The sequence below is a fragment of the Danio aesculapii genome, chromosome 1 (assembly GCF_903798145.1).
Source record: "Danio aesculapii chromosome 1, fDanAes4.1, whole genome shotgun sequence".
Taxonomy (NCBI): Eukaryota; Metazoa; Chordata; class Actinopteri; order Cypriniformes; family Danionidae; genus Danio; species Danio aesculapii.
In genome coordinates this window covers 34,418,325-34,445,681 of record NC_079435.1, presented here as the reverse complement: position 1 = coordinate 34,445,681, position 27,357 = coordinate 34,418,325, and the positions used below count along the sequence as shown (strand labels likewise).

Here is a 27,357-nt window from a genome sequence, read left to right as displayed (position 1 = left end):
CACTCTCAACAAATACATCTTTTCCCAGCCTGTGAGTTAAAAACATTTACAGATACAACTATACTGAGTCTCAAGCTCATAACAAGGCTTTGGCTACATTGCAAACTCAAGAAACAATCCTCACACCAGTGGAAGATAGTCATCAGACATATAAACACAAACAGCAATAACAAAACATCAGAGACCTGTACATTAATGTATGCTGTCAGTATATTACAAGCCCAAATCAGAAAAGGTTGGGACAGTATAAAAACACAAATAAAATAGTAAGTAGTGATTTCTAAATTTACTTTGACTTGTATTTCATTGCAGACAAAACAACAAACATTATTTAATTTGTTCCTCCTTTTAATTGCTTTTTTTCTCCAAAATAAACACATATTAAAATTTTGCAACACATTTCAAAAAAGTTGAAATGGTAAAGCTTTTACCACTTTGTAATGTTGCCATTTCTTTTCACAACACTTAAACGACGTTTAGGACTAAAGACATCCGCTTTGCGCCACGGCGCATGGTCTAACAGGGTTTAGCTTATTCTCTTAATGAGTTATCGGTGTGTTTTAAAAATAAGCCAATCGGAGTCTCATCTCCCATTCCCTTTAAGAGTCAGTTGCGTCGCACCATAGCGCATTTGCTATTTACATGGCGGACTTTGTAAGTGACAAAACTGAGCGCTTCACTAGCGAGAAAACAGTTAAACAGACCATCTGCATTCCTTTCACTCTCTTTCGTGGATAAGGAAACATGTTGTACGCGCAGACATCTATTAGCCTTCATAATTAATTTTGTTTGTTAAGTGCAAAGATTTGTTTCAACACTATTTCTAAATTCAGTTCTAATTTCCAGCAAATTAATAAATGAACAATAATAATGAACTGTGATCAAAAAACTGAGTTATATCCAAACACACATGCTATGCCTCATAAGGCCCAAAACCTGACAGGTGGACAAATCGAAGCTTGTTTTTAATAAAACAAATATAAATATGCATATAATAAATACTACTACTACTAATAATAATAACATTATACATAAGCAAATTGCCACAAATAAACTGAAAAAAGCCCCCCGAGATGAAGAAGGCATGAAAGCAATGGTTTTTATATTTATGTAGAAAATAATAATTTTTGTAAAATTTTATTCCTTTAATTCTTTTTGATTTGTAAAGATATTTGCCTATTACTGTACATCCTGTGTGTTTTAAGCAATGTGTAACGGAGGTGCACAACTAACACACTCTGCGCTGGACTTTAGACCAGCTCTCAGCTGATAGGGCCCCAAGTGTTTCAGGTGTAATTTGTACTTTTCAGCATTCATACTGCCATAACAGAAGTGCAAGTTACCTTTGGGCACAGGCACTGACACAACCCCATACCATGACAGACCCTGGCTTTTGGACTTGTTGCTGCATAGTAACAGTCTGGATGATCCTTTTCTTTGGTCTGAGCACATGGTGTCCATTTCTCCCAAAATATACCTGAAATACTGATCCATCTGACCACAGTACATGTTTCCACTGCGTGATGGTCCATCCTAGATGCCTCTGAGCCCAGAGAAGTCAACGGCGAAGCTGGACACTGTTAACATAGGGCTTCCCTTTGGCACAGTACAGTTTTAACTGTCATTTATGAATGTAACTATGTATTATGGCACGTGACAAAGGTTTGCCAAAGTAGTCCTGAGCTCATGGGGTGATATCGCTTATAGATGAATGATGATTCTTTTGATGCAGTGCCGCCTGAGTGATCACGGTTGTTCAGCTTAAGCTTGTGCCCTTGTCCTTTACGCACTGAAATTCCTTCAGATTCCTTGAATCTTTTAATTATGTTATACACTGTTATAGGTGAAATATCCAAACTGGCAATCACCAGCCCATCTTTGCTCCTAAAATACTAGACCTTTGATGGATGCTGCTTTTGTATCAAATCATAATTACAACCACTTGTTGCCATCACCTATTTCAAATCACATTATTTAACCAATTTACCTGATTACTAGCCCTAAATTGTTCCTGTCCCAACTTTTTTGAAATGTTGCAAGAACCAAAATTGGAATTTGTGTTTATTTTGAAAAAAATAAAAATAAAATAAAAAATCATGAGGAACACATTAAATAATGGTTGTTGTATTGTCAGCAGTGAAATATAAGTCAAAGTAAATTTAGAAATCACTACTTTTTTTTTATTTGCGTTTTCCATACTGTCACAACTTTTTTCTGCTTTGGGATTATGTGATTTAATTCAGTATTTATTTTAGCATTTACCATTGTTGTTTTAAATTTAAATGTAGTCTAAAAGCATAATATAAATGAAACAAAATACTAACAGTTGTTACTGACATTTGAAACCAAATGAATGTTGAACAGATAAACAAGTTATGTGGGGCTTAATGCTAGATTACCAATTTTTTATTTAGCATTTTGAATCAACACTGAAAAGGATTCTTGAGCTGTGTCCCAAATGGCACACTATACACTTATGCACTATGTACTTATGCACTTACGCACTCAATAGCATAGTAAAACAACATTAGTGTTCTATTTGGGATGACACAACATACATATACTAAGCAGAAATTCAAACCTTTTTTCTGATGAGGTTTGACGGTTGCCAAATTAGCGAAATAAATGACCAAAGTACCAAAAAATACCTGCCATGAGTATAACGACATTCACTCTTGGAAGGCGGTAAAAAAAAAATAATAATAATTCGCTCTCGTAGGAAAATTTTGCTAAAACAATCCAAAATACATTATGTAATCCAACATGTGCGCCTGATAGCTCCGCCCCTTCCAATACGTGGACAAAGCAATGGTCGTTGAGTGCATGAAGTGTCCATCATTCCACACTTTATTTAATCGGTTCAATAAGTGCGTCATCCAGGTATTTAAAGTGCACTTTTTATTTTTTTTAGTTTTCCGTGTGAACACACTCCTTAAACTATTTATACTACAAAATGGTGTAGAATAGTGCATAAGCATGCAATTTGGGACACACTTATACATTTCATAATCAAATTTGTAAGTTATTTTTTTTGTTTTGTTTTTTTGTTGATGAGTGTTCCCACCATTCAAAAATCATAATAAGCTTTGTCTCTAGTATACTTTTAATAAGCAGCAAAACCCTTAAAATCAAAGGATGAACATAGTTTTGAAAATTATAGTACCTGGATCAGCGTAAGTGACGTGAATTGCTCATGCAATCCTCATGCTAGTTACAGTGCATAAGAAACATAAATAAAAAGTTATGCTGAAAGAAACAGAACAACTCAAACTCACTGCATCATGTCTCATGTAATTGCCCAATGCCCAATCACTGTTTTAACTGTGGAAAAAAGTCAACAAATAATGTCATACAACATTACATTTACCTACATTTACACGATTATTTCTGACTACATCATCCAGCCTTACGATAAAATCATAAGTGTAACTGTGAGAGCGTCAGAATTCACTCTGGCCATCCTGCCAACTATGCTCCGTATTCACAGCAATGCCGGTGAGAGAGCGTCATTGGCCCTGGCCGCCCTGCCTTTGGCACTCTGACGATACAAATTTTTTCATGTTTTATAACGAAATAAACCAGCAATTTCTGTGGTGAGGCTTTTGTGTTCATGTTAACCTGCTAGTCTGATTTTAACATGCTGTTTATAGAAGACGTTTAATAGCCTAGGTCTTCATGTTAACATGAATTTGTCCGCATCCTACATTACAAACTGGGAAACCTGCAATAGCAATAATCAACCTCTTTTGTTTTGCTTGGGAACTAATGTGGTCGGAACCAATGTATATTGGACTGCATTCTCTGGAACCCTCTCAAACTGTCTACTTGTAAATTGCGATAGGTTGCTGCCGAACAGTGTCATAGCTCATTACCATGAAGTTGACTTGATTTCAACTCTCCTTGACAGATAATTTTTTTATATTGAAACTAACTAAATAATAAGTATATCAATACATTTAAAATAGACTTAATGTAATCTGTAATCATGCACTAGATACCCTAATCACAAGTATCTGACATTGAAAGTATTTAATCTTAAGTAGATTTAAGGCTTTCCTAAAAGTACATAATGTATACACCAACCTACCTAACCTATTCAGTCTCAAGATTATGCAAAACATGGTCAAGGAATGACTCAAAGTACCCAAAGTGGTGTGTTATTCTAAGTTTTCTAGGAATAACATACCTTGGAATATCATGACTGACCAATGAGAATAAAGCATTCCAGACAGTGCTGTAAAAAGTTAGGGATACAGTACACCCAGGATGTTGTTTTCACAGATTAAAGTGTAACAGGCTCATCAGTAGCCCAATACGAAGTGGAGGGTTAACACCACCGAACTGCTCAAACCACATTCATATAAGAGCTTACCACAATGGCTTTTCACAAAGAGCTTTTTTCCCAGCAACTTAAAAGTGCAGAGCTTTAAAATCTTCAGAACTGAAAAGTGTTTGGTGTGATCGACCACTAAAGCGACTAAACAGCCATTCGTCACTCACTAAAGACGCATTCTCCACTTAGAGCACCTGCCACAATGTTTTCAGATGCTACTATACATTATACAACTTATGCATTGTTCAGTCACAAGATGGTGCCAAACAGTCAAAAATGCAAAGCAGACAGAAACGCAACTTGCTGAATAAAGCATAAACTAACCTACACATTACCCACATTACAAGATGCCATCAAACTGGCAAAAACTGTCAAAATAAGCTACGTGACAGACAAGCAGATACAAATGAATGTCGATGTACAGTAGGTACATGAATATGAGCATTTTCAGTGATGGCCAATGTGATTCGAAGTTCCTGGATGAGCCTGCATTATTTATTGGTTGTTCTCTCAGAATAACATACCATGAAATTTTGTGACTGACTAATCAGAAGTGAGTATTTGAGACAACCGTATAATTTTCCATAAAACAAACTAATAACACAAGCTCATCTGCATACTTTAAATCATCTTTTTTCTTAGTGAGTACATTCAGATCCATATGTATATGCTTATCTTTCATGCTGCTGTTCTTGACTGACACCATCTTGCAACTGAATAATAAGTAGGCTATAGTAGGCTGCATCCAGCAGTTTTTCTTTCTGTAAGCAAGTTTAATTAAAGAGTTAATAAATCATTACAGCTCAGATTTGTGTCTGGCTGCCGATAAGCCTGTCATGCTTCATTTTTGAAAACAAGTGTTGGGCAATGTCAACCAATTTGGCATCGTACTATGTCTAATGTGAAACGTCACGATGGACGATGACATCGTCGTTGGTGGTGAATTAATTAGTTATGAATCATAAATTAATTCATAATGAGTTAATTGTTTGTAGCCTACCGTTTTAACTACCTGACCCGCATGGTCTATGTTTTACCAATAACCAAATCATAAATAAACAAAGATAAGTTACACACAAATTACCACCTGTCAGTAACTTTTCCCGCAGGACTCTGGCATGAATAGGCAAAGTGATCTGTGTCATTATAATGGCATCGACAAACTTGGTTGGTAAAAAAGGTGCACAACCAACAGGAACCAACCAACAGTATCTGAAGTTTCCGCTAAAATTATTAGGTACAAGCGTGAAAGTGAAAGATTGAAGCAGTGTACTGACGCTGGGACACGTTACTTGATAGATTCAAAAGACAGAAGAGTCGATAGATAGAGACAAGATTAATTAAATATCACGTTTAACAACTATAGCGAGATGCGATCCAGCGTTACATTCTTGATAAACTGTCCGACGTGCACTGCTCTCTGTGGTTTTGTGCTCAATGCACCGGCTGCTAACTGCCTCGACTTCCTGGAGCTCAGATGTGCGTGTATGCTGCAGCACATGCCTGTGTGTGTGTGTGTGTGGTCACGTGATGTGCGTTTTCAGCATTATAGTGTGGAAGGTGGGCTTTAGATATTAGAAGAAATGCCAGTGATGTGCGTTTTCAGCGTTATAGTGTGGAAGGAGGGCTTTAGATATTAGAAGAAACACCAGTGTGGACATGGATCGTTTTCATTCTAAAATGCCATTTTAAAACCAAGACGTATTAGTGTAAACAGGGCCTAAGTGTGTATTTTTCACAAGCGGGTTGCTGCTGCGACGGGGGTGGGCGTAGGGTCGCGATGCCGGCTCAGCATCGTGATGTTTATCGGTGATGGACAATGGCATCATCTATCGACCCAACCCTAGTGGAAACAACCTCTTACTTATTACTTAACATTTACTTATTACTTACCTCTTACCAAACATAGGCTGACTAATGAAAAATACATTCTTTTCCAGTAAATGTCATTGCACAATAGCAAAACTAATGTACCAAGTACAAAGTAAAAAAAAAAAGGTATTGAAGCAACTACCAACTACTGTATAAGATGTTTCTAGTGTCTTGAGAATTGACAGTTCTTTGAAAGAGTGTACTTGCAATATAATTATTCTTTTAACTTTAGTAGTACCAGTAGTACAATGTTTAACTACTGGATAATCCAATAGTCTTAAAATGACAACAAAATGTAACAAAATAGTATGCATAAAACATTTTACATAATAATAATGAAGATCTAGAACTATACACTGTAACTTTACAAAATCTTCCAAATAAGTCAACTGATAGAATAGAAAAGACTGATAATATCACTGAACACTCAAGTATGCTTTGAATGCCCAAAGTCACAATATCATTGGTAACTTGTGAGAAGCTCACCAAAGTTTGTTAATCTTTCCGGAAACATTTTTTCATGGCTTTTCTTGGAACAAAACACTGATAAGTGTTTCCACGCCAACCTGGCACCTGTAGCATTATTGTGGTCTGACATTTCACCCATCAGCCAATAGGAGAAGGCTGACATCTCCCACCACTTAAACCCCACAGCAGGAGGAACGCCTCAGTGAGCCGGGTCGCTCCCCAAATGCCCGTAAATATTGGTCTTTGCCTCACAGCTATTTGAAGAAAAAAAAAGTGTGCGTGTGTGTGTGTGGTGGGGGGGATCTCAGCCAAAGATTACATGGGACTTTTCAGGGGTGAACATATAGATTTTCCTGACAAGAAGGCCCTCTATTATTCTGACCTTAGCCAAGGCGAACTCTGGCAGAGACAGCAAGCGCACCTTTCAGCTTGAGTGGCCAGGGCCAGGAGACTTGTCGAAAGCCTTTCTGAAAGGGAGGAAAGCTTGTTTACCGCTGCTATGACACGGCAGCCCTGCTGGGCGGGAAATGCAAGGCCCTGAACCCTGTTATTATTAACAAGGACAAAGAGAACAAGCCAGCCCCAGACCGTTTGCCAATGTGACAAGTATGGATTTACTGCTCAAAAATTCACAAGAGGACACTCAGCCTTCAAACAAGAAAGACAGAGAATATGAGACAGAGAAGTGAAACAAAGCAGAGCGCTAATGAAGGCCTGCTCAGATTGAGTGACCAATGTTTCGTGTCTGAGTGACATCACGGCATGCAGGGGGTGTTTAAAGTACCCAGCACACATCCACCTGGGCATCAAAATCAATACAAACTAGAGGATGAGTACTCTGCACCGCTGGAACTGTTAAGTGTCACTGAGCCTTACAAACTGAAGTGTCTGACAGGCAAAAACACCGACTAGATAAGTAGACTCAAGATTTAAAAGGAGGGAAATGCTGGAATGAAGAATAGGAAAGCAGAGAAGAGGACTGGGTGGGTGAGAGAGAGAGAGAGAGAGAGAGAGAGAGAGAGAGAGAGAGAGAGAGAGAAAGAGAGAGAGAGAGAGAGAGAGAGAGAGAGAGAAAGAGAGAGAGAGAGAGAGAGAGAGAGAGAGAAGAGAGAGAGAGCGAGAGAGGCATGAAAAGTCAAAAGAGAGACATGGATGATTGGTTTAGTGAAGAGCGTGAGTTCTTCAGCAGTCTTCTCTCCCGCTGCCTCATTGCCTTTGCAGACAGTCTATGTGTGTGTGTGGATAATGAAAGATGAAGGTCAGGTGGAGGGCAGCGGTCAGAGGACAACATCTGACTCTACCTGCTATGAGCTCCTTCAGGCCAACATTTTACCAGTCACTCACGCATATGCAAATATACCTGTTTTTAGTTTCTTATAGGCCTGAGGGTGGCCAGTGAGTGCTAGGAAATATAGCCAAAAAATTGTTGTTTATTGTCAAATCTTTATTTATGAAGTTTAAAGGAAGACTTGCTACAGAGCGGAAATCACAGCAATCAGTTGATTGTGATTTAAAACTTTTTACTGTCAGAACATGACAAATGCTTGTCAAACATGACAAATGCTTGTGAAAAATAATGCTACAAGCTGATGATTGATTATTGGGCAGTTTTAGACCATCAGAGAGTGTCTGTCAGGCTAGTAGTTTTTGTGTGTTCTACACATCGCCTCTCACTTGACTTTGCATGTAGAATTGGCATAGGAAGTTGAAAAAAGAGAGTACTCTTAGAGTGCTTTCACACTAGCACTTTTGGTCTACACCCGGGTTCATTTGACGTCGTAGTACGGTACGTTTAGCTAGTGTGAACGTTTCTTCTGAACTCGGGTACACACCCTTGAACTAGGGATGCCCATTTCGGTTAATTTTGCTAACCGACAATCGCGGCTCGTTAATCGGATATTAACGGTTAACTGGTCAGATTAATATTAAATTATTATTACTTTTTTTTTTTTTAATTGACTTGTGACTATTGACTATTTTGTGTCTGACACATTAAATATTGCATTTTAAAATAGTGATCTATTTTAACATGCTAGCATATTAATAACAGAACATAACAACAGAGCATCTTCACGCACATGCAGTGTTTCCAACCAAGGAAAAAAGAAGCGCGCCGATTTCCTCTGCTTGTGAACAAAACCTCTTGCACACCCCTCAAATATACGCTGGTCAATCGCGGACCTTCTGGTGCACTCTCAAATAAACGCTGCTGAAATGCGATTTAGTGTGTTTATGTAGTGAGTATGTCTCCAACATTTATTAGATTTGCTAGGAATATTTCTGAATGTCTCCAACAGACCTGCAGAGTGGCATTAATGCGTCCTGAAGTAAAGTGAAACGGCTATAAAATCCAGCAAGATAAAGTCACTGTATGCAGAACCACAGACCTTTATCTATAAATAAATTAAAATTATGGAAACTGCGTTTATCTTAACTGAAAGCTACGTCGTGTTTGCTGGCCTCACGCATCACGCACAGTCAGTCAGCCCGTAACCTCAAAGGGTTAAACAAATAGCGCACATCACTACTACGGTTACAGAAAAGTTTGCGCTGTTATAAGTCACTTAACTTTTAATACATTTTGGTTCAATTATAATCCGCCAATAAAAAACAACAACAACAATAACTAAATGTTTTGAATGGGATGCTGTAATGTAGCCATGGAGGGATGCACTTTGGTGTGGCGCCTCGCCATGGAAGAATGAATGTAGCGGACACCATGCTCTTTAAAAGTTCTCTGTAGTTGTCTTGACAACACAAACACTGCATCTCTGGGATGAGCCACGTGCAAAACACTTGTGGCTTTTAGTAAACCATTCAAAAGATGCCCCTCTTAACGCAAAAAGCACATTCGATCGGCCCCTTATGCAGCCAAACTAAAAACATATAAAATAATATTTTTTAATCGTTTATCTGATCCCATTAATCAGTTACAAATGCACCCTTTCGGTTAACGGTTAATCGATTATTTTGAGCATCCCTACCGTGAACAGTACCCGAGTCCTCCTGAAAGAGGTGGTCTGGGGTACGGTTCATGAGAACTCTGGTACGGTTCACTTCTGATGTGAATGCAATCGTACCAAGTAACGGAAGTGAACTGCCAACTGTACAACAAACTATCGTTCATTCGTGTGTGTATGTGTGTGAGTCACGTTTCGTACTTTGGTGACAAGTGGGACTGAGCCACGGCAAACACAGTGATGTCTGCTTATCTCCTCCAAAAACAGCTTCTGCAGACACTGTGTGATGTTCTGAATGTTTATAATATTTTTGCGGCAGAAGGTCGCTTTCTGTATGTCCAAAACCAAAAGATTCAGTGAAAGCAGAATGACCACGAATGCGATGTGCGGCTGTCTTTCCGTTTCGACGCTTTGCTTTCGTGACCGTCACCTAGCAACAGCTGTAAACAAAACAGCAGCTCGATGATGTAAGTGTACCGGGGTTCAGAAGGAAAAAAAGACAGTGTGCCTTTAGCCCCAGTTTTGACTTGCCGAAAAGTTTTGAGAAATCGCAACGAATGGCTAAAAATCATGGGCAAATCGGTGCTTTTGCACGCCAGTAACAATCACACAATATGAACAATCAAAGACGCGATCTGAGAGAATCGCCGGTGAGTTGCCGACACCTGTGAGATATTTGGCATGGTAAATATCTGGAGCTGTTGACTCAAACCATGCCCTATGAAATGTGTTCTGAATTAAAATAACATCAGCGATTACCTAAAGCCAATGAGAGAGCAGCATCCACTAATGTGGGTATCTGCAGGCCAGCAGGAGGTTAGGAGAGAAGTCAAAAGAGCTTCTTTTCTGTCTATTTGGACCCAATAAATGGAGGACAAACTAGTGGAAATTTGGCAGGATCACTTGTGTCTGTGTGACATGTCATCTGAGCAATACCACAACCGGCTCAAAAAAGGAAAAAAAAAAGGTTGAGGAGAAATTGCTAATTCCCTTCAAAGGCCTGGTGAGCAAAATAAATACATTTTCTACCCCACTAAAAGCGTCTTTCTCATTATGTAGTTAATAACTAAAGATACAATACATGACCATGCGTTGTTTCCATGTCACTTCCCGTGTGTGTTTGGTTGTGAGAGCCGTGGTTTGCGGACTGAGACAAAGTTGCCGGAGATCCTTCCTATTAGGGTTGCTCGATTATGGGAAAAAATCATAATCACGATTATTTTGGTCATAATTGTAATCACGATTATTCAAAACGATTATCAGTTTAAGTCAAAATTATTAGCCCTTCTCTGAGTTTTATTTTTTTAAAATAAATATTTCCCAAATAATTTTTAACAGAGCAAGGAATTTTTCACAGTATTTCCTATAATGTTTTTTTCTTCTGAAGTAAGTTTTATATTTCTTATTTGTTTTATTTTAGCTAGAATCAAAGCAGGCTTAAATATTTTAAAACCTAATTTAAGGTGAATATTATTAGCCCCCTTAAGCAATATTTTTTTGACAGTCTGCAGAAGAAACGTCCTGGTACATACGTATCCCACCTTCCCCGAATAGGGAACAGAGACGTGTGTCTGTATAAACAGACTTCGGGAGTTCTTTAGACGACCAATCACTTCTAAAGATATGAAAACGGGCCAATGAAATGCCAATTGAATTGGCGGAGCTTAGCTCCACAGCTGAAACTGATGAGCCAATTAGGGCTATATCAGTCGGCGGCTGGAGCCAGCTCATCAGAATTTGCCTGCTGAAGAGCCGATCGCTCAGCTCCCAGCTGGAGACTCAGGTGCTGTGGCAGTGGAAACACATGTCTCCGTTCCCTATTCGGGGAACGTGGGTTACGTATGTAACCAGGAGTTTCCCCTTTATAAGGGAACTTCTACGCGTTTCTGTATAAACAGACTTTGGGAGACTGTATGGAAAGCGCCACAGCAGCTAAGCCCGTCGCGCTCCTGATGTGTAGTTTGCCAAGCCAAAGCGTGAGCGCACAGACATCACCAAGATCGCAACCTTCCAACGTCCCCTAGGCCCAACATATTACCATTAACCCGAAGCGTGCCCATATCAGCTGGACCGAATAGGTGTGGAGTCTCCACTCTCCTCGGGACACTAGCTGCCGTGAGAGCGCATCGGCTGCACGGTTGAGCTCGCTCGGAATATGAATGGCATGCAGCGATTTGCCAATGCAGGTGGGGCCCGGGCCACGAACGCACGGCTGCATGCTCGTTGCACACGGCCCCCCAGCCCGTGCTGGAGGCATCTGTCGTTACGACAACTAGCCCTAGGGGCACTCCGGCTGTAAAAAAGCCAGATCTGTCCAGGGGCTGAGGGTGCGGAGACACAGCGGAGTGATGTGCACTCGGTGCGTACCCGCGCACCATGTCCGTCTGGGGACTCGATCGCGAAGCCAACGCTGAAGTGGTCTCATATGAAGCAAACTGAGCGGCGTGACCGCGGCTGCGGATGCCACATGCCCCAGGAGCCTCTGAAAACATTCAGTGGGACCACTATCTTCCTGTGGAGCTTATTCAGACAGGAAAGCATTAGCCTGGCGCACTCCTCGGAGAGGCGTGCAACCATGGGGATTGAATCCAGCTCCAGCCCGAGATAAGAGATCCTCTGCACAGGGCAAAGTTTGTTCTTCTCTCGGTTGATCTGAAACCCAACTGGTCGAGGTGCCGAAGCACTTTGTCTCTGTGCATAATCAACTGATCGCGAGAGGAGGCTAGAATGAACCAGTCGTCGAGATAGTGGAGTATGCGGATACCCGCGACCCGCAGTGGCGCAAGAGCACCCTCCACGAGCTTGGAGAAAACCCGTGGAGACAGAGAGAGCCCGAAGAGAGGACTTTGTACTGCCACGCTCATCCTTCGAACGCAAACCGGAGAAAGGGGCGGTGGCATGAAAGAATAGAGACATGAAAATATGCATCCTTCAGGTCTATGGCTGCAAACCAATCCTGTGGACGGACGCTCTGAAGCAAGCGTTTCTGCGTGAACATTCTGAAAGGCATTTTGTGTAAATGAAAGTTCAGTCTGCGCAGATCTAGGATTGGTCTTAACCCCTGCTCTTTTTGGGCACGATGAAATACGGGCTGTAAAACCTGGACTTCATCTCGGCTGGAGGGACCTGCTCGATTGCATCCTTCGCCAGGAGAACAGCAATCTCCTCTCGCAAGACAGGGGCGCTCTCGGGGATAACCCTTGTAAAAAGGACACCCATGAACTTGGTAGGGCGAATAGCGAACTGAATCGCATAGCCGAGTCTGACCGCCCGTATGAGCCACCGCGACGCGCTGGGCAGCGCTAACCCAGCTCGGCAGCTCGGGATGGGAGTGCTCATCTCAGGAAGCGGTGCGTCCCTGGGTGAATTCCCCAACGGTGTCTCTGAACAGGCCAGCCTTGGATATGGGAGCGTTAAGAAGGCGAGATTTGTCAACCTCTCTCATATCGGCCAAGCTCAGCCAGAGGTGGCGCTCCTTGACCACTAGGCCATCGTCTTCCCCAGGGCACAAGCAGCCAATTTGGTGGTCATGAGAGCATAATCGGTTGCCTGTAAGGAGCTCATGCAGCAAGCCCGGGGGAGAACCGCCCTCCTGCACCTCAGCCAGCTTCTCAGCTTGGTAGCGTTGATAGGAGGCCATAGCGTGCAGAGCGGAGGCGGCCTGGCCCGCAGCAGTGTAGGCTCTGGCTGTGAGAGAATCAGATAACCTGCACGCTTTGAAAGGGAGTTTGGATGGACCTCTCCAAGTGGAGTGGCTCTGCGGACAGAGATTGACCGTGATAGCACGCTGCACCTGGGGAATCGCCTCATAACTCAGGCCTGCCCGAGTGCTAACCGCTTGGCGGGGAGCAGCAGGGGTGACTTGCCCTAATAAAAGAGCTCGCCGCGACCTCAGCCATCACAATGCGGGCAAGAACTGTCCGCGAGCACCGTATTAACATGTTGGACCCCCAAGCATGTGACGCAGTACTCTTGCCTGTCATCCAGGGCGAGGAAACCACCGCATCCAGAAACGCAAGGTCGAAACAACATTTTTAAAAAGATGCGCTGCACGACCGTGTGCTCTCTTAGGGAATTCTGCTCTTTCAGAAAACTGCTCTTTCAGGTCACCAGCGAATTGCCAAGGGGAAGGGAAAGCCAGCTCGACCGCCGCTAGAACGTCTTCCCCCGCACTGGTGAAGGTAATGCTTTCTTCAATGTTGGAAGTCAGCTCAGCAGAAGGGTTCTTCAATCTCAGATCAGGTCTGAAGCAACAATTCTGATGAGCTGGCTCCAGCAGCCGACTGATATAGCCCTAATTGGCTCATCAGTTTCACCTGTGGAGCTAAGCTCCGGCAATTCAATTGGCATTTCATTGGCCCGTTTGCATATCTTCAGAAGGGATTGGTCGTCTAAAGCACTCCCGGAGTCTGTTTATACAGACACACGTAGAAGTTCCCTTATGAAGGGGAACTACTGTTATACAAGGACAGGCTATTAATTCTGACTTCAACTGTATATATATACAGTTATTTTCCTACCTGTAAAAAAGGAAAGGGAATTACAGTCGAATAAAAATATTAAACAAACTGTGCTTTAAGCATTTTCACTGTAAGAAAAAAAAAACTTTAATTATAGCTACAAAAGTCCTTCGGTAAAGAGTAGTGAGTGATTTTTCTCCTTTTGTTGTTTGATTAATGATAAAAACGGCAGCAGGAATATTGTGCGCTGTCACTTTAAGAGCAGTGCCGTTCTGATTTATGGTTTTGGATTCACATGTCTTTTGATTCCCAACTCGTTTGTTTTTTACACAAATGAGGGTTAATATGAATAATAACTAAACACCTCGTTTTGACACCTATTACCATTACACCTACTACCATTAACGCGCTCACATTAAGATGACTATAGATGTGTGTGTTCTGCTCTTCTCTGAGGCTGAGCACACACACACAACAGCATGCGATCTCATTTGTGCTTTTAAAAACATAAATGATTCGAATCTACATCAATGAATGATGCGCATCCCGTGCTGCAAAATTTGCATTACAGTACATGCTTTTAGTAATGTTCACGTGAAACTGAGCTTTGCAGAGCAACAAATGTGCACAACTGGCAATGAGCGGTGATGCAATAATCGTTTTTTCTCAATAAATTTTTTTCATACTCATTAGAAGCCAAAATCGAAACCAAATTTTTGATTAAGTGCACAGCCCTACTTCCTATTGTAAATTCATGCAGTGTAAAACCCCTCGCTGCTGATCCATCAGAAATTATCCATCAAACAGGCAAATTGCTCATCACTGCATATCTCGTCATGAAGCCTGTTGTTAGGACACGCGGTTACAATGTAACCTGCTCACCTAATGTTACATTTGTAATATTTATATTATTTGCTAATTAATAATGTGATCTGATAACCTGAACTGAATCTGCGTCTCATTTCGGAGTCTGCTACTGTCCACCAGAGATCACATTTTGGTCGCAGACACATGCTTTCAGAGCCTTTATGAATGAATGAATGAAATATGAGGTTTTGCACCAAGGCAACCCGTGGTGCTGAAATATAATTGGCTAAACTAGCATTGGGCAGGTCAAAATTACCAAAACAAAGACAGCGTTCCAGCACGGAAAACACATTTTCAAAGCAGAATATCTGACTTCAGCATTATTTTTCAGATAAACAAATATGTTTACTTGGCATGTTTCTTAAATATCTGCAAACATGTGGTATTTTTATGCTTTAGGAGAGTCAACAACTTATATACAGCTCCTTTAAAAATCTTATGGCACTTCCTGTAGAGAGTTGGGGTGTAACCCAGGTGTCCTGGCCAAATTCCCTCCATCAGCCCTAACCCATCATGGCCTCCTAATCATCCCCATCCCCTGAATTGGCTATATCTCTGTCTCTCCACTCCACCAATAGTTGGTGTGTGGTGAGCGCACTAGCGCCGTTGTCCTGTGGCTACCGTCGTATCATCCAAGTGGATGCTGCACACTGGTGGTGATTTGTAGAGATCCTCCTCATGATTGTGAAACACTTTGGGTGTATGGCCATACACAATAAATGCGTATTAATGCTTTAGTTTTATGTGGCTTTACACAGTTTATTGCTTTCTGGGACTATTTCGTACAATTATCAAATAAGAATGTGCTCACAGACCACTCAAGTCTAGACTCCATATTTCCGGTGAGTGATGCTCTTACATAATTTTATTCATAAATGTAATAATTTTATTTATAACAGGAATTTATTTATTATTTACAATTTTATTTGTGAAAAACAAACATCTGACATGCAAAATATCTGGTAGAGCAAGTGATGAGTTGACATTGCCTCCAGTTACTCCACAGAAACGTCTGTGACTGGCTAAAATGATCATCGATTCATGTTCTCCACTGAGCAAAAAACGAAAGCAACTTAAATGGCAATTCATCTATTGGCTGCAGGGGGCTGACTCCAAAACAAAGCAAATTCCCATAGACTTCCATGTTAAGAAAATCCAACTTTTCAGCAGAAAAAAGGTGTTTTACAGTCAGGTGCATGTAGTGTATGGTTCAGCTGATAGACGTGGCTTTCAAATGCTTCCGGATCTGTATCTATATATATCTATATATCTATATATATATATATATATATATATCTATATATATATATATATATATATATATATATATATATATATATATGTATATATATATATATATATATATATATATATATATATATATACATATATATATATATATATATATACATATATACATATATACATATATATATACATATATACATATATACATATATATATATATATATATATATATACAAACCATCGCTACAGAACAAACCATCGCTATATATATATATATATATATATATATATATATATATATATATATATATATATATATATATATATATATATATATATATATATATATATATATATATATATATATAGAGCGATGGTTTGTTCTGTAGCGATGGTTTGTTCTGTAGACTATTGAAAAATATATAGCTTAAAGGGGCTAATAATTGTGACCTTAAAATGGTTCATAAAAAATAAAAACTACTTTTATTCAAGCCAAATTAAAGCAAATAAGACTTTATCCAGAAGAAAAAATATTATCAGACATACTGTGAAAATTTCCTTGCTCTGTTAAACAGGATGGGGTCTAATAATTCTGACTTCAACTATATATATATATATAGAGTCTTATTTGCTTTAATTTGGCTTGAATAAAAGTAGTTTTTATTTTTTATGAACCATTTTAAGGTCACAATTATTAGCCCCTTTAAGCTATATATTTTTCAATAGTCTACAGAACAAACCATCGCTATGCAATAACTTGTCTAAGTACCCTAACCTGCCTAGTTAACCTAATTAACCTAGTCATTTAAAGCTGTATAGAAGTGTCTTGAAAAATATCTAGTCAAATATTATTTACTGTGATCATGGCAAAGATAAAATAAATCAGTAATTAAAACTATTATGTTTAGAAATGTGTTGCGTGTGTGTGTGTGTGTGTGTGCGTGTGTGTGTGTGTGTGTGTGTATATATATATATATATATATATATATATATATATATATATATATATATATATATATATATATATGAAGCAGGTAAACAAAAAAAAGTATTAAACTCGTAAATTTTTCTCAGAAAATATATTTCAAAAGGTGCAGTTTAGCAATGGAACTTAGTATTGATAAAAAACAAGAAATCAATAATAATCTAACCATTACTGTGCATCTAGCTGGCATGTTTACCTTTTGTAATTTATCTAGTCTTTGCGCAGTAAAATAGAGACTTTTAAAAGATGAAAACAAATTTGGCCCTCAAAAGAAAACAAAAAAACACTGTTTCAGTTACTAAAAATTTATCAAACTGTTCTCAAATGTGTATATAATAAATATAATATAATATAATAAATGTATAAAATAATAACTTCAATGTTATATCACCCTGTCCTCACAGCCAGTGTGTTAGACTACTATAGTTTACAATTTGTTCTGTGTGAATTTGTACTTTTTTATTTTCATTTTTGGCTATTTTTGTGTTATCAAAGTTAATCTATAAACTTGTATACATTTAACAGCATGATATTTCTCTGTATAATATAATATGATTGCTACTAATGTAGGCTGTTATGGTTTTATTTTTAGCTAGCTATTGTTTTTATTGTTACTTCTGCTACTATTTATATCATTATGTATTTATATGTGTTTTTATTATTACTTTTCGTTGTTAATACTATATGATTTGTTGTTTGACATGACATTGCTAACCTTCTGTGTGCTATTTCTAAGAGAGCAGGAAAATGTCACCTAAACGTTCATTTAAAGGCATAAAGCTCCTAAGAGGTCTCCAAAGAGAAGATAAGAGACTCACAGTGAAAGAATAAAGCATGTATTTAGTGTTCACCTTAAGCGCGAGCAATTCCTGCAGTTGCTGAATCCTTTTCTCCTGACTGTCAGCTCCGTCGCAGCTGCCGCCACCTGGAGACCCAGAGTCCTGATGAAAACATAAAGAAACCGATAAAACAACAGAACAACAGCTTTCATTAACACTAAAGTCAAGTTTTTAATTATCAAAAGCAATAGAAGAGCAATAGGCCTTCACATACGAAAACACAAACATCAGCCTGCGCGGTCTCCGAAATCTAACAGGGGACACGGGCTGAATCGCAAGGAGGAGCACACACGGCATGCTGCTGAAGGGTTCTCTGTGCAGGGACCTAATGAGCATGTTCATTTCCATTTACATTGTTTCTTTGACAATAATGATGTCCCATTAGGGGAGACTAAAGGGTTATAGAGTGAGAAACGCGCCAGGCCTCATTACCAAAGGTGGGGAGGGAGGCGCCTTTAATTGCTCTATCAGGGGCCAGAGTTACACTTGATAGGACAACAGAAGCAGACTTTAGGGAGAAAGAAAAAAAATACAATGAGAGAGAGAGAGAGAGAGAGAGAGAGAGAGAGAGAGAGAGAGAGAGAGAGAGAGAGAAAGAGAGAGAAAGAGAGAAGTTGGCTCTCTCTGAAGTACCTAAAACCAGTGGAGAGCAGTGTGAGACTGGAATGGGAAATCTGGTCAGGTCGGTGAAGGAAGGCCAGATGGCGGATCAACTGTGAAAGACTGAAACTAGAAAATGGCAGACGCACCACTACAGCTCAAGAGAAGGAGATCTTTAGGGAGCAGATCAAAAACTCTTAATCTAAGAAGAAAAAACATTAATACTTCAGAGAACTGAAAAGATCCTTTAAAAGCTGATTAGCTTTTGACTGCGCTGCCGCTGAATACAACTAACTAGAGTCGCTTTCTTGGAGCTCTTAGTCCAAAAGGATCTACCTATTGATGTGTTGAAGTCAACTCATTAACAGCATTGCTGAACTTTCCTCTGACACATGTCCCAAAACCAGACTTAGCATTCACAGCATTCACAGGAACAGTGGTGTCCTCATCATCAAAGACCTCTGCAACTCTGCTAGGATTAGCAAAAGAGTGAAATTAAAGCTTACAAAGGAGAGCCAATCAATACCTGAATATGGAGAACAAAGACATGGTTCCAGCAGTCGTAAAACTGATGGCAAGGAAAGTCTTCTTTCGCTCTTCCTTCTGCTTATATGCAAGGATGCAAACTCGTCAGGGGTAAAGAAAATCTGACCACCCGCCCCACTTTACCAAAAGGGATTTGAGCGTATAAATCACCAGAAAGAAAAAATTTTGAAAATGTAGCTTTAATATATATAGATATACAGTTGAAGTCAGAATAATTAGCCCCCCTTTAAATTTTGTTTTCTTTTTTAAATATTTCCCAAAAGAGGTTTAACAGAGCAAGGAAATTTTCACAGTATGTCTGATAATATTTTTACTTTTGGAGAAAGTCTTATTTGTTTTATTTTGGCTTGAATAAAAGCAGTTTTAATTTTTTTAAAAACCATTTTAAGGTCAAAATTATTAGCCCCTTTAAGCTATATATTTTTTCGATAGTCTACAGAACAAACCATCGTTTTACAATAACTTGCCTAATTACCCTAACCTGCCTAGTCAACCTAATTAACCTTTTTAAGCTTTTAAATGTCAATTTAAGCTGTATAGAAGTGTCTTGAAAAATATCTAGTCAAATATTAGAAATGAGTTATTTAAACCACTATGTTTAGAAATGTGTTGAAAAAAAATCTTCTCTCTGTTAAACAGAAATTGTGGAAAAAATAAACAGGGGGGCTAATAATTCTGACTTCAACTGTATAAGTACATTTTAGCATAGAAATATAGGGGAAATCTCACCCCTAAATCTATACTGAAAAAACACTCTCCACTGTAGTTTTCTCAGATGCATTTTACTACCATCTCGTGTTATTTTTCAAAATAAAAAATTGTTGTGTTTCCACATGAGATCAGGCTTGGTAGCGTTAGAGCATATTCATATCGGTCTCCTGAACTCTGAAATAATCTTCCTGATAATGGCTCAGACACACTCTCTCAGTATAAAAATAGATTAAAGACTTAACTTTTTAATAAAGCATATTCACAATACATTGCATAATCGATGCAATGTATTGCAGCTACACAAATTCTTTTTTCTTTTGTCTCTATTTTCACCTTCAGGGACTTCAGAGACAAAAAATCTTAAGCAATACACAAATACGCTTCATTAAAAATGTATTATACACTTAAATATCACGTTTTCAAAAAGACACCATATATACTACATGTTAAGTATAGATATTTTCCACCCTATTCACAACACTTTAACTTTCTAGGCCCATCATACACCAGGCGCAATAAGGCGCAAGACGTGTTTGGTGCAATTTGCGGCTACTTTCAGACCAGAGCAACCCTATTTTTCACGTTTTGCGCCACGTTGTTTAAATAGCAATTCCATTTGCACCACTTTGTGGACTCATGGGTGTGCTGGTCTATAAGGAAGTTTTTAAAGGCGCATTGTTGGCGCGTTGCTATATTGAGGAACTAAAATATACTGCGCCTTTGACCAACTGAAAGCTGGTCTATAGTCCAGCACAGAGCGCATTAGTTATGGCCCTATGTGGGTCCAAACGCTTATACATTGCTTAATACACACAGGATGTACAGCAACACACAAATAACTTTACATATTAAAAAAAAAAAAAGGATTAAAATGGTACAAAAATTATTATTTTCTATTCATGTTCATCTGCTGATTATTGATATCTCGGTGAGCAGAAGTTGAACCATAGATTTTTTTTAGCTTATAAACCTTCATAATTTTGTGGCATGTGCAAGCATGTTATTACTTTACTTTTAATAATGGATTAAACATTGATCAACATCAGTAAATTATATTATTTCACCACAGGTTGTGCCTCACTTTTTTTTTACTTGGCTTGTTTGCTGTAATGAATAAACTTTTCAAGCAAAGTTCTAAAAAGTTTCAGCAGCCCAAAAGAAAAATTATATTAAGAGGTTCAGGGCTATGAGCCCAACTAAAGCAAACACTTTTCTCCATGATGGTGACTTTAGTCTATGTGGTCCACATTGGTTTTAGAATAACTGGGCCACATTTGCCATATCTTCTCTGGGCCACTATAGGCCAATAGCTGCATTAACCAGAGTTTACTGTGCCAAATATTTGCCAAAATTGGCCCACATTTGTCCTAAGACAACTGGGCCACATTTGCACTTACACGTGTGAGCCAGTTTAGGTTTAGACCCAGATTACCCTTAAATGACTATGCCACATTTTTACCAACTGTGGCCCACATTTGTCCTCCATCAATTGGGCCAAATTTACCATTTTCCACAAGGCCCACATTAGGCTCATATTCAGATCACATTTTGCCATAGGTGCCAAATCTTTGCCTTACATGGCCCATGTTTGAATTTGAATCTTTGGCCCCCCTTTGCCATTGCACAGGTGGGCCACTTCAGGCTCACATTCATTTGGTCTAAAATCTAGGTAACTCCTTAAGAAAATAAGCACAACCCTGTCAGACCATACGCCCGGACACAGAGCATATTTTTCCATCCTTAAAATACCAAAAGTGGATTCGGACACACTTAATGATTTTGCATCATGTGCTTTGGACTTTGTGTCTAGATCATTAAAATAGAGCCCTCTGATTTTGACTGTGATGTAATAACAGGCACCTTTTGTAAAGCTGCTCTGGAATAATAACTATTGTGAAAAACGCTATAAATCCAAACTGTAATAAATCCAAGAAGTCTCGAATCACACAAATAACTGTTTCCAGCTAAACTATGTCTAAACATGTACAAATGAGACCTCGTCTGCAACAAATGAGTCTACTTAAAAATAAGAAACTTCAGTGTAGTGATATTACATTTAGATATTTCTCTGTGTCTAGGTTCCTGTCATGCATGAACCCTCAGGATGAAGAAACACAATCACATGATAAATATTACCTTTAAACAAAAAGAGCTGTCAGCAAACCATGTTCCACTGCTTCAAGATGGCGACAAGAAAAACACTGGTAAGATATAAGGTATATATCATAGCATGCTGTGAGCTAAACTGCCTACCCAAGCAACATTTTAGGCATCACAGGAACCCAGTGAAAACAAAGATTGTTGGTAAGGGTATACCTTAAAATGAAAATCAGTCATTATTTACTCATGCCACTCCAAACTCATGAGGCTTTTCAGAACATGAACAAAAATATTGCTAATTAAATCTGAGAAATTACAGCCCCTTCATTGATTGTATATTCAGCCAAAACTTAAAAAAACATTCATAAAGAAATTAGAGAAAACTATTTTTTTAAAGAAAATATATGGGTTAATCACCTATTGAAAGTAACAATTAAGAATGTAAAAAAAACCATGCAAATATGAATTATTTTATATGATTTATTTCTTTGTTTATTTATTTGAAACCTTTACCAACAAAAAATATAATAAATTAAAATAATAGTAACAATAATAAAAACAACAATTTGTAAGCTCATGAATGAGAGGCAATAAAGCTAAGTGATACATTTCAGGAAAATAAAATCAACCATTCAGTCACCTTAAAAGCACTAGAGGGAATCAGGATAGTGGCATCATGCTTTAGGGATGCTTCACTGCAGCGGGGAGCGTGAAAATGAACAAAAATACAGACAGCACTAACTACAGAAAAACTCAGGAGTTAATTAAGCTGCAATCAGCAGGAGCACTGGGACAATTAATTTTCCATCAAGGCAAAGACCCAAAACATACTGCAAAAGCAACATTGGAGTGGCATTTAACAAAAGGTAAATATCTTCGAGTACCCTGTGGAGTACAAACTGACTCTATTTGATGCTGTGACAGTGCGACTATGTTTATACTGCAAGTGTTAGTTCTCATTTCAGATTTTTTTCCACAATTTTTTCACACAAGCAGCCGAAACAAAATTATAACAATACTAATATTATTACCAACAACAACAACAACAACAATAACAACAACAACAATACTACTACTAATAATAATAACAATAATAACAAAATAAAAAATGTGGTAAATATCAGATCCAGTGGAAATATCAGATTCCAATAATCATGGTCCTGAACTAACCCGCATACTAAAAAAATGAAAACAAGATGGCACACAGCATGCTACCATACGGAAGAAAGCACAGAGGGCAGTGAAGTCAGCATTTATATGTTTATTTATACAGTGATGTGCCACAGAAGCCAGTAAAGAGTATTACAGCAGAAGCGGCCATGCTCCTAGGGGGTCTACAGTTCTATCCTAACTAAATACACCTGAACCAGCTAATCAAGTCTTCAATACTTGATTTGTATTAATGCATTTGACAACCTCTTTTATTAAAAAAGGCTTAAATCACATTGAAGGAATTAGGGCAATACATTTCAGTAAAAAAAAAAAAATTGTATTCCTATATATTAATACAACAGTTCTTTCTAGATTATGAATGTGATTGGCTGATAATCGCATGCTTTTCTATTAGTATCAGCACTGTTCCAGCCTCCTCACCCATGTCTATCTTTCCACCCACAGCGAGTGCTACGCAGAGAACTAAACTCACTGAAGTTTGACAAGTACTGTAGATGTTGGACCACATAATGTATTTTTGAGATGCAGTGCATTGGCGTTCATCCTCAGATAGCTACTTATTTAAGAGTCTTATGTATGTCTGTAAAGTGGTTTACTGCAAATAGCTTTCACTGCAATCTTAAGTTTTACAATACAAAGGGTTAGTTCACTCAAAAAATGAAAATTCATTCACTATTTACTCACCCTCAAAGACATCGCTATGGCAATTTTAGAGCTTTAGCCATTTGGGTTTTAGTGTTGCCTCTACCGAGCAACCCTAAAACCTCTGCAATTAGCTCATGAACTATACACTTAATTATCATCATTCCCCTTTAAATTTGATATAAAAATGATGGAAGACTTTGGCTTCTTGTCTTTCGGAACTCGTTTTTCATTTAATCACTAAACCATAGCTTTGCAGAACAAGAGAACAAGGTGTGTTTATTAATACATTGTCACAATATCTGCTTAATTGCAGTTCTAGGCACACTTGTACCCTAATGTCATGGGGGAGCAATCGGGTTTTCCCATTTACTGTTTCTACGGCATTCACCTAATCATCACAACTGTTTCCTACAGCAAAATGAAGTTCATACCATAGTGACTGAGAGATAGCAACATCATGTATTGTCTTGTATTAAAACGGTTTCCCATTTAATAATGACCCAGATCATATTCATATACAGTAAACGTGTGTGTGTGTGTGTGTGTGTGTGTGTGTGTGTGTGTGTGTGTGTGTGCGTGTAATCATAAAGACTTGCATCAGTAGGTCTATTTGACTCATTCAGTAATCACATGCTATGCCTGTTTATGCAATACATTACCCTCATAAGGAGATAAACCCCCTAAAATAAAAATTGTAAAAATCACCCCTGCTTACCCTCAAGTGGTTCCAAATTTTTATGACTTTCTTTAATCTTCATAAGACTAAAGAGGTTCTTTTGAAGAAAGCTGAAAACCTGTAACCACTAACTTCCATAGTAGGCAAAACAATTACTATGGAAGTCAAGGGTTACAGGTTTCCAGCTTTCTTTAAAATGTCTTCTTTTGCTTTGTTTGGAAAAAGTAAAGTACTGTAAATGATGACAGGATTTTCAGTTTTGTGTGAACTACACCTTTATGATATATTTTACTTAATTAAAACTTGATTTTCTCATTATTCTTCTGACTGTTCAATTTAGCATGTCTATATTGTTGCTTTTAATATACAATTAATATGCACTGTATTTTAAACCACAGCGTAGCGATTGGCAGTTTGACATTACATTGTTATGCCATAAGATTGTGACAGAGACCATATAATCATCAGTCCTACAGCAAATGCTTTCCTCTGCAGAGATTTTACATTACTGCTTAACAAATGAAGGTAAATCATGCTGTAATTCTTTCTTTTTTTATTTTGTATTACTGTATTTACACTAAATCGATCAAGTGTTTGCTTTGGCTTTTATGTGGTTAATGTTAGCGAATACTGTATGCAGCATAGACAAAGGCAGAAATCTAATCTTTACAAATCTGTAAAAATTGTAATCTTTATTTGTCAGCAATACCTTTTGTTTTGCTATCAAGACATTACAGTATATGATCTAAGAAAATAATGCAAATACGTTAGAGGTGCTTTTTTAATTTGCAACAGATTTTTAAAAATCAACAGAAAGAAGGAAAGAAAGAAAGAACCTTTAATGTGATATTTTACAGTATTACTGTATTTTAGATCATATTTAATAATTTATACATCAGTTCTTGGCTGATAGCCTTGCAATATTCTGCAAATAACAGCACTCGTCAAGCCTCTTCACCCTTCACCCTTGTGTATTACTCCCCCAACATACAGCAACAAGCAGAGGACACTCTTCAGTTTGACAAATATTTCTGAACAACAATTATGTCGGACAACATAATGTACTTTTGAGGCTTTTTTAGACAACAATGTAGTTGATAGTGCCTATTTTTAAATATTTATAATTTCTGAGAGACAGCGCGTCGGCGGCCATTAGCCTGTCATTGAGCAGACAAAAGACGGTTGACGTTGTCCATACACAAGATGGGGACAGAAAATGTTTAGCATGTGTCACTGGTGGAACTCTAATGCACTCGGCCTGTAGCCTTGTGCCAACGCAAGTCTCCCACTTGTCCCTATAAACAGCCATATTGCACTGCTACTCATGTGATATTGCTCATTTATATTTTTACATTATTTTTGGTTAAAAGGAATTGGTAAGAATATGTGCATATCAAACTTGCTGCATTTTTCTTTTTAGGAGACCTGCATCAAAAATTGTCTATGTAATTCTCATGGTCTCTTAAAGACCCCTTTATTAGTAATTCTGTGTTTCTGTAGAAAAAAAAAAGACTAGCAATAATACTAATAAACTACTACTACGAATAATATAAAACACTACATTATGACAGAATCCTAGATTGATGAATATTAATCCCACCATTCAAACTCATTTGCTGGAATCAAAATGTGGTCGATGACAGGTGAGCATTAGCAAATATGGATGTCACTTGCACATAAGTGCGTGGTCTTAAAGGCTTTTATTTGAAACGAAAGGCTTAATGGATAATTTCATATGAATTCTGTCATTTTTGACATGAGTAAAAAGAAAGTAATGTTCTCCTGCTTTCATCATATCAGTTAAGCGATAGTGAGTAAAAGCACACTAGTTTAGATCAAGGTTAGGTTAGGTTACTTTATTTATACCCGAAGGTAGATTTGGTTTGCAGTCAAGAGTCCTCATCTCACAACAGTGCCACACAAAGGAACTCACACAGTAACAACAAATAAACATTAGGACATAAAACATAAAAACACTTAAAAAGTATAAATGAATAATCACTTCAAGTGTCCACCCCCCCCACCCCCCCAAATAAATGTTTAAAACGATCTAAAATATTCAGGTCACCGAAATACCTCTGCTTTAGTCTATGCCTTATTTAAATATCTAATGGCTGCTGGTATGAAACTATTTTTGTATCGTTTCGTTCTACAGCTTAATACTAGAAACCTGCGACCAGAAGGAAGAAGCTGAAACTCTGAGAGTAGGGGATGAACAGTGTCACTTAAAATTGAATTTGTGATTCTCTTTAGCTGCTTAGTGTACACAGCCTCTAGATTAGCTAGTGACACCCCAGTTAGCTTACTGGACCACTTAACTATTTGATTTAGTGAGTTTTATTCTTGACAGAGAGATTCCCAAACCATGACACCAAAGCAAAGGATAGAATGGATTCAAGAAAGGTATGGTAAAATAAAATCATCATGTGTTTGTCAAAATGGAAATGATTTAGCATGCATTTATTGACATCAATAAGATTAAAGTGCAAAGATGGAGAAAGTAAACTGGGTTTTCTGCAGTACAACTCACTGTAATAGTCAAATTTAGCTCTCTACATAATGTACAAAATGTATTAAGTTTTTGTACAATATATATATATATATATATATATATTTTTTTTTTTTTTTTATGAAGAGTTCAGATGCAAAAGCCATTAAACGCCACTTCCGCCAAAGTTGAGATAATGAAATTGAGTGAATGCTTTAGGCACGTAGTACACCATCAACAAATAGATTTGCTTCTAATCATTCAAACGCCAGCGTCAGCCCATTAAGAAACAGCAGTTTGTTGGCAAAAGCCACTAACCACCACTTGCCTTTGACAGCAAATGCCGTTATATCCAGAGAACCAATCAGAAGGCGCGAACCGAATCA

At 38.2% G+C, this 27,357-nt stretch overlaps 1 protein-coding gene across 2 annotated transcripts in view; it reads right to left on the bottom strand.

Annotated features, from left to right (window-relative positions):
- cntln (centlein, centrosomal protein) overlaps positions 1 to 27,357 on the bottom strand; it is a 171,940-nt gene that overhangs the window by 103,433 nt on the left and 41,150 nt on the right. For both annotated transcript variants that reach the window (XM_056459097.1, XM_056459104.1), the window contains exon 10: positions 18,045 to 18,134. In XM_056459097.1, coding sequence (XP_056315072.1) covers positions 18,045 to 18,134 — 90 coding nt within the window. The remainder of the gene's footprint in view (positions 1 to 18,044; positions 18,135 to 27,357) is intronic.